At 39.3% G+C, this 16005-nt stretch overlaps 1 protein-coding gene across 3 annotated transcripts in view; it reads left to right on the forward strand.

Moving 5' to 3' along the window:
• The first annotated feature begins 902 nt into the window (after positions 1-902).
• gnptab (N-acetylglucosamine-1-phosphate transferase subunits alpha and beta) overlaps positions 903-16005 on the forward strand; it is a 64215-nt gene continuing 49112 nt past the window's right edge. For 2 of the 3 annotated variants that reach the window (XR_014029969.1, XM_081362778.1), the window contains exons 1-14: positions 903-1254; positions 1489-1574; positions 1785-1904; positions 3316-3366; positions 3656-3852; positions 4157-4221; positions 5265-5399; positions 8192-8353; positions 8428-8607; positions 8697-8867; positions 10648-10771; positions 10918-11124; positions 14569-15563; positions 15704-15903. Coding sequence is in view for 2 of the 3 variants with exons in the window: in XM_081362778.1 (XP_081218904.1) it covers positions 1123-1254; positions 1489-1574; positions 1785-1904; positions 3316-3366; positions 3656-3852; positions 4157-4221; positions 5265-5399; positions 8192-8353; positions 8428-8607; positions 8697-8867; positions 10648-10771; positions 10918-11124; positions 14569-15563; positions 15704-15903 (2825 nt within the window). In the remaining variant the exon portion in view is untranslated. The remainder of the gene's footprint in view (positions 1255-1488; positions 1575-1784; positions 1905-3315; positions 3367-3655; positions 3853-4156; positions 4222-5264; positions 5400-8191; positions 8354-8427; positions 8608-8696; positions 8868-10647; positions 10772-10917; positions 11125-14568; positions 15564-15703; positions 15904-16005) is intronic. The other variant, XM_081362779.1, reaches the window with a different exon arrangement.

Raw genomic sequence — 16005 nt, forward strand, 5'->3', positions numbered from 1 at the left:
AAAAAATAGAGAGAGATTGATAACGGCAGTCAGGAGAGAGAAAGACGTCAATTTTACCATCACTCCCACAGCAGCGTCAACTAGTTTCTTGTAATTTGATGGAAAGTGTTATAAATGTAGATACATAAATATATATATATATATATATATATATATATATATATATATATATATATATATATATATATATATATATATATATATATATATAATGAAAATATAAAAAACGTAAATTTTAAAGCAAATTAACTTTGACAGCTAGTGTTCAGAAAATGTGTGAATCTGGTCAGCATAATATTCATCTGCAGTAATATGGTGTGCTTACTAACTCCAAACCTACCAACAAACCAGATAGCACACGTCTATTTGATGTTATGTTTACATCTGGAAGACGTATTTTTAAGAGTTTTTGCTCATCTGCAATACGTCTATAGGACGTTTCCTGTCAGATGTCAAATAGACGTTTAGAAGATGTCAGTTTAACATACATTCTAAATCGTTACATCTTAAAGACATCTTCTGAACGTCTATTTGACATCTGACAGGAAACGTCCTATACGTATTGCAGATGAGCAAACACTCTTAAAAATATGTCTTCCAGATGTAAACATCACATCAAATAGACATGTGCTATCTTAAACCATGTGAATATGTAGCGATGAAGTACGTTTTCAATACAGCGGCAATACAATATTTTTGTCTTTAAATGGCTACTGAACACAGAAATATCAATGCCAAATGAGCATTACATTTTTTCGATTAAGCAATTTAAAACAGTTTAATTAATAAACAAAACGTAATTTAAAAACATATTTAAATGTGTGAAATAGTTCTTTTTTGAAAGTTTTAAATAGGCCTACTTTACAAGACTTGCATTAAAGTGCTCGTCCTCCTATTCACTAGAGGGCAGCAGCGAGTGTGTCATGTTCATAGATGTACTTGAATCGAGCGGTGTATCATCGTTCGTCACCTGATCACTACACACGAGGAACTACAGCGTTGAGCATGCGATCATGTGACAGTATGTTTTAGTGAAATGAAGTTGTTTTTATTTCACCGCGGGAAATATGTGTCCACATTAAGTGTTTATGGAGGAAGAGATGTTGATGGCCGGGGAGAGTCATGTTGATAATTAATTCGGTACTGAAACTGCTGCAGCGGCAGACATACACCTGCCTGTCTCATCGTTATGGACTGTACCTGTGTTTCGGAGGACTGGTCCTCATGATAGTGTCAGCCTTTCAGTTTGGAGAGGTATGTACACTATATAAGGTGAAATTCATCCGGCAGAAGTGTACTAGCTTCATTAGATCCACATTTAGGCCGTGCATGCATCTTAGCTGTGCATTCTGTGTCAATCACTGATTACTGATCAAAGCTGATTGTGCAATGTGACTCTGACCTGTTACATAGTGGTTGGAAATCTTACGCACTAGTTGTAAGGGTTTGCTGTTGTGTTTTAACTGGCTGGTTTTGTTTTGTTTGCAGGTTGTAGTAGAGTGGAGTCGAGATCAGTACCATGTTTTGTTTGATTCCTACAGAGATAATGTTGCAGGAAAGTCCTTTCAGACCAGGTGAGGAACATATCAATGAAACCAGCATCACTGCTTCATTCACACACAGTAATAAAGCCCTGTTATCTGATCACTCTCACTCTCTAAGGGAAATTATATTTCAGTGTGTCGCTACTGTTTTTTTCAAATATGAATAGAAAATGCACATTTTTGTATATATGCTCCTGGATTCACATACCTTCCCTGCTTCATATGCTTGTAATAATTCAGGCTTTGCCTACCGATGCCCATCGATGTGGTTTACACCTGGGTAAACGGCACGGACACGGGCCTGCTGAAGGATCTTCGTGCTGTGAGACAGCAGTTGGAAGAAGAACAGAAGGCCCTGAGGTACCCCACCCATAAAACACACACACTCTTAGTGTAGTATTTGTTTATCCCCACATGGTTGGAAACATTTTGCATAGTGTTTGCACACTATTTATTTAACCTTCCACTTCACTGCTTTCATCAGGAATGTATTCCTCTGATGCAAAGCTGAATTTTTAGCACCATTACTCCAGTCTTCAGTGTCACATGATCCTCCAGAAATCATTCTAATATGATGATTTGCTGTTCAAGAAACATTTAGTCTGTATATATATATAGGGGTTGGGATCTTTTGGTACCTCACGATTCGATTCAAATTCGATTCTTGAGGTCATGATTCGATAAAAAATTGATTCTCATATTTTTATTCAATTTCGAGTCGATATATGCATGGGTTTGATTCTAGTTTACTGTTTTGGGTTATTTTTCCTATTTGACTGCGGTAGATCGTTTCATAGGTCTTGAAGAAAAAAATCCCACTGAATTAAATGTGAACTGTGAAATTTATTTAGTTATTCTTCCCATTTTAGTCAACCCAATATTATAAAACAAATGTAATTTAAGCTGACTGCATTCATCATTACACACATGACTGGCGGTTTTCTATAATAAAGCAATATTATTGTTGATGTCAAGAATAGGAACAAAGAGACAAATCAGATTACAAACAATAGGACAAATGCAATAGAAAAAATATACAAATTAAATCAACTTTACAGTAGCCTAGGTTTATTTAACATGTAATAAGAAATATTAGAGAAATTGAATAATAAGACAATATAGTCTTCACTGTATGAATTAAATATAAATTGATTCATATTAAAGATATAAAAGTGATTCAGTCATAAGCAGAGATTTTTTTATTAACATTAATGAAACGGATGGCAACAGTTTATAGAGGCTGCCGTCCCTTTAAGAATGAATGAACAGATCTAATATACTGTTACACAAAAATAATAACATGCTAACGTGTCAATAACTTTTATGTAGTACAGCAAAGTTAAAGCAGTGCAACACTTTAGAAAATAAAGGTTTGATATATACGTGAATCGATGCAAATTAGTAGAAGATAGAATCGCGACTCATATGTGAATTGATTTTTACCCACCCCCAATACACACACACACACACACACACACACACACACACACACACACACACACACACACACACACACACACACACACACACACATATATATATATATACACACACACACACACACACACACACACACACATATATATATATATATATATATATATATATATATATATATATATATATATATACACACACACACACACACACACACACACACACACACACACACACACACACACGTGTGTATATATATTCATGTCCTCAATAGTGCTAATTATGAGAGTGGCTTAAAGATGTTCAAAAGTTTTTTTTTTATTGCTTTTTTTAGGGAGCTTCTGGGAAAAAATGCATCTGAAATAACTGACACTCCTAAGGGAAGGTGAGTGTTTTAACTAAGTAGAAATTAGTCAAAATGCTTTTATTCTCATCCCATTCATGTGTCTGCAGGACTTAAAGCAGTCTGAACATTGTGTGGTGTAGGCCTAGACATTTCCTGTTTCACAGCGAGAGGGGCTTTTGTCACAGCCACATTGTTTTTTTTTATGCCACCCGCACTTTCCTGTGTCAAAAGCAAATACTGCTCTACAGAATGGTTGTGTGGATGGCTGTACCTCTCATAAAGATTAGATCTAGATCAGAACTTTAATTCAGTCTGTGTGCACCGATAGGCCAGAATGTCTGCTGTCCCACTGCATCATGGGCCCTGTGCTGGTGCTGGATCCAGCCCTTCCTGCCAACATAACATTGAAGGAGTTGCCAACATTTTCAGCAGCGTTGTCTTCTACAAAACAACTCTTACAAGTGGCCAAACCCCTCGTCCCCTCCACAAGTGTGTCTGTTCTTCTCTTCCACTCCCACAGTGAAGGTACAATTATAACCTACTTCTCACAGCACTCTTACATTTATAAAGTATGTACCAGGGGCATGCAGTCCATATAAGCTGCGAATGCTCTGCATAGCCAATTCATTCATGGACTCACTAATTAATATTAACACTATAAATTACTAAAATTTCACTTGCTGATTTGGATGTTAAGTTTGGGCTTTTAAAAAGACTGGTGTGAAGGAAAGGAAGGTGCTCTTGACGGAATGCAACAGCTTTTCATAATCATTATTCGCACAGACCTATATATATATTTTAGTCTAACATCTTATGTTTCCTGCTGCAGCTGAAAAGGCCCATACAGATGCTTTGAAGGACCTCCTGTCACACTCCATCAGCAGAGGTTACCTGGTGAGAACACTTCTCATTGACTAAATCTGCTTTCCCTGAACATTGGAATTTCCTGCTGTTTGAAAAAGTGTAACAGAACGGCACTTTAACTTGGACATTTGGACATTTTTCACTTCCAGCTTTCACCAAGATATGGGTATATGACGTAACCCAAACATGGAGCACCAGGGAGATGGGCTGCATGATAAACAATCACTTTTAAACAAAATCAGCAGGTTCCCACATTACATAATGATAAAACCTGTTTTGCAAACATTTGCTGAAAATTGTTTGTAGAATACGTTTTTGGATCAGTGTTATTGTTAACTAAAATTAAAAGAACTAAAACTTATTTCAATTTATTGAATAAAATACTAATATTAGATGTAAAAACCTAACTTGAACTTGCAAAAACTTACGAATTAGGAATGTTACATTGGCAACTAAATGAAATAAAATTAAAATGCTAAAATGACTAAAACTGACATAAAAATAAATAAAAGCTGAATATAAATATTTAAAAAGAGCAAAAAAAATGACAAGCACTTAACACTTGAACTGAAATAAAAATGAAGATTACAAATTTAAAAGATAATAATATATACTGTATATATCATATAATTACACTGATTTTGTTTATCGTACACCTGCAAATCAAATGCTAGCATTGGAATGTTGTTGTTTCTTTGTACGTCATTTTCCGAGCAGCGGGAAGCAGGATAATCCAGGAATATTTGAGTGCAACCGTATAAAACCAAAAACTCATGCTGCATTTAGGGATAATAGGCAAAGTCATTCACAGAAAAGGGAACTGTGTTTTTTTATCGTGATGTCTGTTGTATGTTTACGGTTTAACCAACAAGAGGAACTATCTTTAGTCCTATTTACGCTCCTAACACTGCTCCTGGGAACCGACATCACTGCACATTTTGTCTGTGGCTCTTATCTGACACGCACAGTCCATTACAATGCATTACATCATCTCTGTGTGAAATGGAAAGTTTTTCATTTTAAAACAAATCCTTGTGAAACTCCTGGAGTCTAAACATGTGTTTCTGTTGCAGACGACTGATAAAGAGGCTCCGGGGCTGGTCCGCATGCACACTATGGCCTACTTGAGCGGCTTCCCGGGGTCACTAAAGGAAACTGAGCAGCTCAGGGTCAAACTACCAGCTGTGGTCACTAGTAAAATCAAGCAGGTAAAACTTCTCAATCGAGTACAATGCAATGTTCGAAATGACCACAAGGTGGCGCACATGATTGTAAAAATCATTAGAAATTCATGGCTGTCTGTGTAAGTTCTGCAGAGGCCTTTATCCATCAACAACCCCAGTGATGTTACCGTATTTGTCATATCGAACTATTTCTGGCTATCAAACTGCTTAACTGCTGGGCATCCATTGATCTATAAAATAATAATCAGTGTTCTGTGTGTTGTGGTTCTCAGTGTTTATCTTATTTGTTAGGGCAATGCGCGGGCTCCGTCCTGCTGTCTGCGGTCATGTGATAAGGGCTCAGGGTATTACAGTGACACTTGAGCGGAGTGACAGGGGGGTTAACAGTACAGCAACTGTTTGAAATGGCCCGGCGCCAGCCTGCGCTTGGAAAAGGCATCAGGGTTTAGGTGACCTTCTCTCTACCTCTCCTCTGTCTCCCCACAGAGCTCTGTTTATATATCACAATACTTGATTTGTTTGCCTGTTACTTTCTTTTTTCCGTCGTTGCTTTGTACTTGCTTGCTTTTGTTTTGATTCCATTCGCTCTTACTTTCTTGATTGCTTTTGTTCGTATTTGCTAGTTTTTTTATTTTTGAATTTGTTTGTTTGTACTATTGTTTGTTTGTTTTTTCATCTTTGCCCGCTTTCATTTATTCTTGATTGCATAAGGCTGTTCTTGTTTTTGTTTGTTTTTTGCTTGACTTTGTTTCTTGCCTGATTTTTGCCTGAACTTTTGTTTGCTTTTGATCATCGTTGCTTGTTTTGTTTGTTCTTCTTTGTATTTGTATTTGATCCTTGCTTGCTTTCATGTATTCTTGCTTGCATAATGTTGTTCTTGCTTTCATTTGTTCATGCTTACTTATGTTTTTTTTTGCTGACTTGCTCTCACTTGCATTTCCTCTGCAACTCTTATCTTTAACTTTTTTGTCCTGCTCCCTCCATCCGATAGAAAATCTCCACAGCCCGACATGCCATCAATATTGCTCATCAGATCTTAATGCTGAAGTTTCTGCCTTTATAACAAAGTTCTTGCCATGATTTTTCTTTTCGTTAATAGCACCCACTCAGTGTCTTTCTCCTTTGTGTTTTTTGTTCTGCAAATCTTGTTTTCCTTCCATTTCATGTTCTGCTCATTATTGTATTCCTGAAGGAGGTGTGAAGAGTCCTCTAGGGTTTTTTTCCTCTTGTATTGTATGAGTATACAATCCAAATGTGGGTCACATAAGGTAATATTGCAATGGGAGAAGCTGAGGAACAGATAAAGAAAGAGAGAGAGAGAGAAGAGTGTTGAGAGATGGCTAGTATTTATAGTGCGTGTTAGCCTGTTTGCAATGTTGATGAAAGCTCTCCCTTGACCTCTGTCCAGTGCACACACATTTCTATACTAGAAATACATCCTGTGAGTGTGTGTGGGAGGTCTGCTTAGTTATAGTTTGGGGACAGATTTGTCTCCAGAAGTAAGCTAAATCTGGCGAAACATCCCTTTGGGAACGTCCTCAATTGGAGAATCGATTATAAATACGCAGATGTTTTTCTTTTAGGGTTTGTGTTCAGGATAGGTTGTAGTAATTATTAACTAATTCAGCTAATAAAGTTGGTGTTAGTCTTTTGTCTGATTTATACTTACAATATGCACCTATAAACACAAAAATCCTCATATTTTCCTCTGTTATTTGGTTGTTTTTCTAATTGTGAAGAAGGCAGCAAGATCCACTGCTTCAGTGAAAAGGCCTTCTTCAGAAGTTTAACGCTGTGTTGGTATTCCTGGAAACACGTTTTATGTGTATATGCTGTTTATAGATATACTATTTTGACTCTGCAGTATTCATTTGGCATTAATCGGAGGTACGGGAACGGAAACAATGAGCACCCTGTGCTTGTAAACAGCATTGTGACATGTGATAAAACTTGTTTTGGGGGAAACCTGATCACACGGGCAAACGCATCCAGGAGCTTGGCTGCGCTCTGACGGTCACATGGCTGTGGTATATATCTAGACCCTTCTGATAGAGGAAGTTCGAAATAATGGGGAAATTGACTTCATCCAAAAGAATAAAAGTTGGTATGTTCTATGCGATGTACTAGGTGTCAGCAGTGGTATGGGAACGATTTAAAAAGTTGAGGGACAATTAATCATGGGGCTTTGATAAGCACAAATTATCTCCCATAAAATGGGGGAACAGAGTTTCTTTCAGGGCACCAGTACATAATTTTGCATCACACGTTCAGTGCCGGTTATGGAAGTTAATTCCCCTTAGTCATGTGGGAAGCCCTGTGGGAGTTCTGATGTGGCAATTTGATCTACATTACTGGTCAGAATTTTGGGGTTGGTAAATTTTCAATGTTTTTGAAAGAAGTCTCTTATGGTCACCAAGGCTGCATTTATTTGATCAATGATGAATACAGTAAAACATTTCCAATTTTAAAGAATCGTTTTCTATTTTAATGTATTTTAAAATATAATTTATTTCTGTGATGGCAAAGCTGAATTTTCGATTCATACGAAAGACATATATTCGAGAAACATATATTATTATTATCAGTGTTGAAAATAGTTGAGCCACTTAATATTTTTGTAGAGATGTTTTAGTTCACCCTTGCTAAATGCAAATATAAAATTATGCTGACCCCAAACTTTTGAATGATAATGTATGCATGTATGGCTTCATGTTTTTTCCCTCTAGTTTTAATTAGCTAAATGATTTGTCTGATATTGTAGGAAGTAGTCTGTGCTTCTGAGTGATGGTTTGTATATGTGTGTATATATATCTCAGTTGCAGCTCTACTCAGAGGCCAGCATTGCTCTCCTCCACCTGAACACAGCACAGGATTTCACCGACCTCACCCAGCAGGCCAAGAAGAACCTGACGCTGGATGGAAAAGAGCTCACAATCAGCCCGGCGTACCTGTTCTGGGACCTGACCGCCATCTCACAGGTATACACATCACTGCAGTTCCACACGCTTGATAAATGATCAATTTAAAAAAAAAATAACTTCTTCTCTTTTAGTCTAAGCAGGATGAGGATGTTTCTGCCAGTCGTTTTGAAGACAACGAGGAGCTGCGTTATTCGTTACGTTCCATAGAGAAACATGCGCCCTGGGTGCGCCATATCTTTATTGTAACCAACGGACAGATACCGTCTTGGCTTAACCTGGATAACCCACGTATTTCAGTGGTTACTCACCAGGTGAGTTCTAGGACAGCTTTGTAGCGTGTATTGTAATGCATTCTAATACTAACTCTTTTATGTTGTTGGCGTTTGTGTTTGTCTCTCAGGACATTTTTCACAACCAGTCTCACCTTCCTACGTTCAGTTCTCCTGCCATAGAGACCCACATCCACCGGATCCCAGGACTTTCACAAAAGTTCATCTACCTCAATGATGATGTCATGTTCGGCAAGGACGTGTGGCCTGATGACTTCTACAGCCACTCCAAAGGTCAAAAGGTCAGAAAGACTGTCAGTGTAGATTATTCTAAAATAAATCATCTTTCCATTACAATTGTGTAGGGTTGGGAATCGAAAATCGATTCCAGTTCTGGAATCGGATTTAAGGTCAGGAATCGGATACTTGTTATAAACTTAAAATTTCAGTTCCTCTTATCTCGATTCCTTTGTGTGTATTTTAATATGATTTTAAACCATTCGAGCACAAGAAGATCCGAGCTCTGTTTTTTGTTCTGAACACACATCCAAAACGTCCGCACAGAAAGCCGCCTCTCATACTGTATAGTGCGTGAAACTGAGCTGAGTTCTCTTCCCCCTTCTTTTTGCACTTGAACGGACAAATACACACAAAAATGTCAAAATATCCTCGTAAACGAGTCAGTTATGTCTTAAGTAAACCTAAACAGTTGACAAAGAGAATGCATGTGTAACAGTATATTGGATCCGCGCAGCTCTTAAAGTGACAGAGGCCTAATATTCCTGCAGCTGTCTCTATAATAACGTTAATCAAACAACAAAAGACAAAGAGAAAATTCACTCGCTGTTCTTGACTTAATAACTTTTGTAACTATATTTGCAATGAATATTTTATTTATAAAGTGCAGGGTTATTTTACAGTTGATTACAGTTTCTGTACCTGAAAATCTTAAAACACTGTTTATTTCAATCATATCTTTGTTCAGTAGTATTTATTTGTGTGATTGCTAATTTTTTATTTCTTCTTTTTTAATTACTGAGTGATTACTTGTTTTTAATAATGCTTGAAATGTATATTAGTTAGGCTAGTTGTTTTTGCTATGGTATTTTTAAACCATAGGCAGAAGTTCCTTGTGCAAGTGTTCCTTAGCCTGTTGATTTTTGTTCATATTATTCATTTACAATGACATTTTTTGCAATAAAACTTAAATGTGAATCGATAAGCGGAATCGGAATTGTCCTAGGGCTGTCACTTTACGTTCGAAAATCGATTGCTCAATCGATCGGACCAACCAACACAAGTTTCGAAAACAAAAATAGGGAATCGATTTTAACGGTCTTTTCTCGGAACGCGTCCAGCTCGTCACGATACGCCCGCAGCGAACGCGTGTCACACAGCAACTCTGACGCCTCATTCCCGCAGGAATTTTTTACGCGCATAACGCGTCTTTGCATTGACTTAACATTGAAATCACTCGCGCCTGACGCGCTATTCGCGTCCGTTGTGAACACACCATGACAAACACACATTATACTTCTGCATAATGTTTCTATTTTTACTACAAAAATGTGAATTCTGCCGGTATTCAGACAGTCTCATGCATACAGATACAGATTCGGGCTACGGTCAACAATCGCCTACGTAGGCAACATTTGTTTGACTTTTCTAACCGTAAACACAGGCACGTTGAAGACTGCAGTAATGTTTTTCATTGATGTTATGGCAGTCCACTCTGCTTATTGCTTTTCGAGAATGTTGCACTCCTGTTTGTCATTGTGCACGAAACTTCACGCCAATAAATTAACAGGAATATTGCTGACTTGTGCGCGTCTCAAGCGCCCTCTTTACGTTCGTCTAATGCCTGTTAGTTGTCCGTGGATTTGCCCATATTTGGCGTTTAAAATGGAAACGTCTTTAGACATGAAAAATTGATTTTACAATTGATTCAATGAACACATATGTCTCAAAAATCGAACAGGATTTTTTCACAAAAGTGACAGCCCTAAATTGTCCGAATTCAAACGATACTCAACCCTATTTGTGCTTCACCTCAATCACCTCTGATGTTTTCTATGTTCACAGGTGTATCTCACCTGGCCTGTTCCAAACTGTGCTGAGGGCTGCCCAGGCTCCTGGATCAAAGACGGCTACTGCGACAAGGCTTGCAACAACTCTGCTTGTGATTGGGATGGAGGAGACTGTCAAGGTACTTTGACAATATCATTTCACCCAAAAATTCTGACTTTAGTCAGTCACGTTCTATTTCATGATCAAACTTTCTGATCACAGCCTCGTGTCTGTTTCATAATTTCTTGTTATTACTTATTTTATTTATGTATTTTTTCCTGGTAGGCACTGCAGGCAGCAGTCGTTTCGGAGGAGCGGGTGGTTCTGTGATCGGAGGCGGGCAGCCTTGGCAGTTCGCAGGTGGTCTCGGAGGACTGGGGGGCGTGTCCTTCTGTAACCAGGGTTGCGCTAACTCTTGGTTGGCTGATAAATTCTGTGACCAGGCGTGCAACGTTCTGGCTTGTGGGTTCGATGTGGGCGACTGTGGGCAGGGTGAGTCTTGACCAGTGGTTCTCAAACTTTTTCATTTTAAGGGGCTCCCCTCGGTCACAGGGGTGTCAAACTCAGCTCCTGAAGGGCCACAGTCCCACAGAGTTTAGTTTCAACCCTGCTCCAACACACATACCTGTAGTTTAGATTAGCTGGATCAGGTGCATTTAATTAAGGTTGAATCTAAACACTGCATATACGGTATATATATATATATATATATATATATATACACACACACACACACACACACATGTGTATATATATGTATACATTTATATATATATAAATGAAGAGTTCAGATGCAAAAGCCTCTAAATGCCATCTGAAATTTTCTTATAGAATGATAATTTTTATCAAGCTTGTATATTTAAGTTCAGTAATTTCACTTAAATGGTAATCTTCATTGCCATTTAAGTGAAATTATTGAATTTAAATATACGAGCTTGAAAAAAATTATCATTCTATAAGAAAATTTCAGATGGCATTTAGAGGCTTTTGCATCTGAACTCTTCATATATATACATACATACATACAGTCATGTGAAGAAGAAAAAAAAAAAAAAGAGTACACCATTTTGAATGACTTCAGCAGGTCATAAAATTAAGTAAATACAGCCTCAGATGAACAACAACACATGACATTACACCGTGTCATTATTTAATTACCATAAATCAAGCAAAAATGGAGAAGCCATGTGTGACAAACTACGTACACCCTATGATTTAATTACACCTTTAGCAGCAATAACTTCAAGTAATAATTTTTCTGTATGACTTTATCAGTCTCTCATATCATTGTGGAGGAAGTTTGGCCCACTATTACGTTATACAACATAACTTCAGTTTATTGATGTTTTTGGCCATCTATTTATGCACAGCTCTCTGCACAGCATTTCAGTCAGGTTGAGGTCTGGACTTTGACTTGGCCATTTTTCTTTTTCAGCCATTCTGTTATATTTTCGCTGGTGTGCTTGGGATCATTGTCCTGTTGCTTGGCCCAGTTTCAGCCAAGCTTTAGTTGTCGGACAGATGGCTTCACATTTGACTCTATAATACTTTGGTATACAGAGGATTTCTTAGTCGACTCAGTGACTGCAAGGTGCCCAGGTCCTGTGGCTGCAAAACAAGCCCAAATCATCGCCCCTCCACCACCTTGTGTATGAGGAGTTTGTGCTGACATGCTGTGTTTAGTTTTGGCCTAACGTGGAGCTATGCAGTATGGCCATCTCCACTTTGGTCTTGTCTGTCCAAAGTTCCAGAAGTCTTGACGTTTGTTCAGATGCAACTTTGCAAACCTAAGCCGTCCTGCCATCTTATTTTTAGAGAGAAGAGGCCAGGTAACCTTACAACCCTTCCAAACATGCCATACTTGTCCAGTCTTTTCTAACAGTACTGTCGTGAACTTTAAAGTGTAACATGTTAACTGAGGCCTCTAGAGTCTGAGATGTAGTTCTTGGGTGTTTTGCAGTTTTTCTGAGCATTGCACGGTCTGAACTTGGGGTGAATTTGCTGGGACGTCCTCTCTGGGAAGATTGGCAGCTGTCTGTCTTTTCCTCTTGTGAACGATCTTCCTCACTGTAGAATGATGGACTTCAAATTGTTTGGAAATGGCCTTCTAACCTTCCCAGATTGTTGGGCAGCAACAATTGCTTCTCTAAGGCCGTGTGTCCACCAAAGCGTTATTAGCCAGCTGAAAACGCTATGCGCTCTGCTAAAAACGCTCAGCTGTGGGCGCTTGAAAGCGTTTTGGCAGCGCAGCATTTTTTCAGTTGAGACGGTTGAGACCGAGACACTTTGCTTGTTATGATACGGAATATCCGCAAAAGTCTTACTAGTATCTCATTTCACACATATTTTGTTTCTGTGTTGATTCTATATTAAAATGTCAATACAATGTAGCCTAATGTATTTTATCTGGCTCTTGATTTTGTTCCGTTATTATGCTTGTTGTTGTCATCTGTTGACGTTGTACAAGCAGAATCATGTGGTGGACGTGGTTGGTCGGTGTGGTATTAGTCCCGCCCCTCCTCCACTGTGATTGGATGGTTGGGTAAAAAGTGACAGTGATGAGCGCTGCGTTTTACCAAAAGTTGAACATTCTTCAACTCTCGGCGACCAGTAAAAAACGGCGAACGCTCAGCACTTCAGCGTGAAAAAGACGCTCAGCGCCTTGTTACGCTCATGGCGTTTTAAAAACGCGGCGCTCCCATTGAAAACAATTGAAAAAACACGCCAGCCGCGAGTAAAAACGCTTTGGTGGACACACGGCCTAAGACCCTTGCTAATGTCTTTCCTCCTTGGCATTGTGTTAACACACACCTGAATGGTCCTAACCTTAATCAAAGGCATTTGATAAGCAGCGCCTGACTGCTACTAACCCTCTTAAATGTAATTCCTATGGAAGCAGTAAGGGTGTACTTAGCCAGAGACAATTTATATGAGACATGCCACTTCCTCAATCCTCAATACAACTATATAAGGAAAACCCGTAACGGCAAAGATGGCGGCTGTATGCACATGTCCCGCCCCTCCCGCTGGAAAGCCAATCATCTGCTTTTAACAGTCAGCAGCTGACCACTAAGGAGCGAATGTAGAGTGACGTGACATAACTGCCATATTCAACCTGTGCTTTCGCGCTGTGGCTGGCGCTGAGCCAAAGACGGACGCGCTCAGCGCTTGTCATCTCTATCACAACTGTTCAGTGTTTTAACCACATAATGTTTATTTTAGGTTTCAGACATTTAAATACATGTAATTGTTTAAGTGCTGGCACAACACCGGCATTCTGGATAGAGACGTAAATTAAGTTGGTGTCGTGAACGTGAACCCTTGCGCATGCGTAGTAAAAGTATAACCTGTGGGGAAAAAGGCGTTTTAAACCTTATTTTGGGGCAAAGTCATCAAACTTTTTCAGCGATTTTTATCATATTTTACTGCTGTTTCTATACATGCAGTTTTTATGTCCCGGTGACCAGTGCAAAGTGCAGTTCTGACTCTCTGCCCATTCATTTAGATAGGAGCCTGGTCTTGTTAGTCCGAAATAGCTGCCCGGAGGCGTTGCCAAGATGGCGGCCGAGTGGCACGACTTGCCTAAAAGGACTTTGACTTAGCTTGTCACACATGGCTTTTCCATTCCACGACACGGTGTAATATATCAGGTGCTGTTGTTATATAGACACATTATTTGATTTCCATTTACATCTTCTTCTTTTTTTTAGCATTTTAATTTAGATCATTACAAAAATGACATTAAATATTAATTAAAATGAATATACAGTATTGGCAAAAATATAATAACTTATGCTGTAACTAAAACATTACCCCTAGTGGACCCCAGCCTCCTGCTTGAGAACCGCTTTTACTGCTTTAAAAAAAAAAAGTTTTTAAGTCTGGTAGTATTTGATCAGAATTAACTTATTTTGTGTTTGTTTTTGCATTTGTTAGATAATTTCAACCAACTCCACCGTGTTGTCCTCCGGAGGAACCAGACGCTTTACACCCTGCCTCAGGGAGCGCTCCGACCGTATTTTAGCTTCTCAGGCCTGGCTAACCGCGTATCCGAGGCACAGGTTGCTGATAACCCAGCAGTCCGTCACACTTCTGTCGCCAACAAGTGGAAGACCATCCATTTGCTGTTGCTGCCTGGACACAATGCCACCCAGATCCACTACAACCTTACCTTTCAGGGTGCCGACAACCACGACTTCACCATGATTTTCTCTGTCGCCGTGGATACCCGAGAGCTCCCCAAATCGAACGTATCCGATCCAGTGCGCGAGAAAGACAAGGAACCCAAACCGACCGCAGTGACCCCAGAACCGGAGGTCCTGTTTGAAAATGTTCCCAAAGAAAAACAAGGCCCTAGAGTTAGAGAAAAATCTCATGGCGATTTAGATGCTGTGCAAGTACCTGCGTTAAACGAATCTCTTTTGCCAGAGGAAGTGAAACTTGAGTTACAGAAGCTGAACGATAAGCTAATATTGGGTGACATCACTATTAAAGGCTATAATTTGACCAAAGCAGTGCTGTTGGAGCCGTACAAAGACAAAGCTCAGCTTTCACTTAACAAGGACAAACAAGCAAAACACTGGAACGAAGAGCAGAAACCTCTTCTGATCAGTCAACATCAGGCCGAGAGAGCAGCCAGGGTGAAAAGAGAAAATGAAGATAACTCTGAATTGGAACCAGGTGTCCCTCCATCTCTTGTCCCAGTCAAGATTGATGGTGTTACACCTAAAGTTCAACCACGATTGTTCGGCATGGAGAAACCTCATCTTCTCAGCAACCTGATGGGGAACATGTCTAAGGAGAGGGGTTCAGAGGCCAACGAAGGCCAAGACCGCAGAGGGCCAGTGCGTCGTAAACTTCAGTACTACACCAACTTTGACCGGGGTTTCCTTCCATGGGAGAAGAGGAAGTTCTTTCAGGATCTGCTGGAGGTGAGACGCATGTATATATAAACAAACAGCCGATTGACTCTTGTAACTGAAAGGCAGGAATTATTGCTGCTCCATTGAGTATTGCAGGTTCTCCTATTCATAAATTGAATACATTTTAATGTCTTTTTTGTGCATCACAGGAAGCGGAGCGTCTACAAAGAGAACTGCAGTATGCAGCTGACAAGACTGCCACTGGACGCAGATTGCAGGACACTTTTGCTGATTCACTCCGCTATGTCAACAGACTCTTGAATGCTCAATTTGGCTTCACTTCCCGCAAAGTGCCTGCCCACATGCCTCACATGATTGACAGACTCATCATGCAAGAGCTACAGGACATGTAAGAGTCACAACGCACGCCTAAAACATGAAGTTAATGTTGAATTGACTAAATTATTATAGAGTAGCAATGCACCAAAAGTTTGGCCACTGAATTTCAGAT

The sequence above is a fragment of the Scardinius erythrophthalmus genome, assembly GCF_964197995.2.
Source record: "Scardinius erythrophthalmus genome assembly, chromosome: 4".
Taxonomy (NCBI): domain Eukaryota; kingdom Metazoa; phylum Chordata; class Actinopteri; order Cypriniformes; family Leuciscidae; genus Scardinius; species Scardinius erythrophthalmus.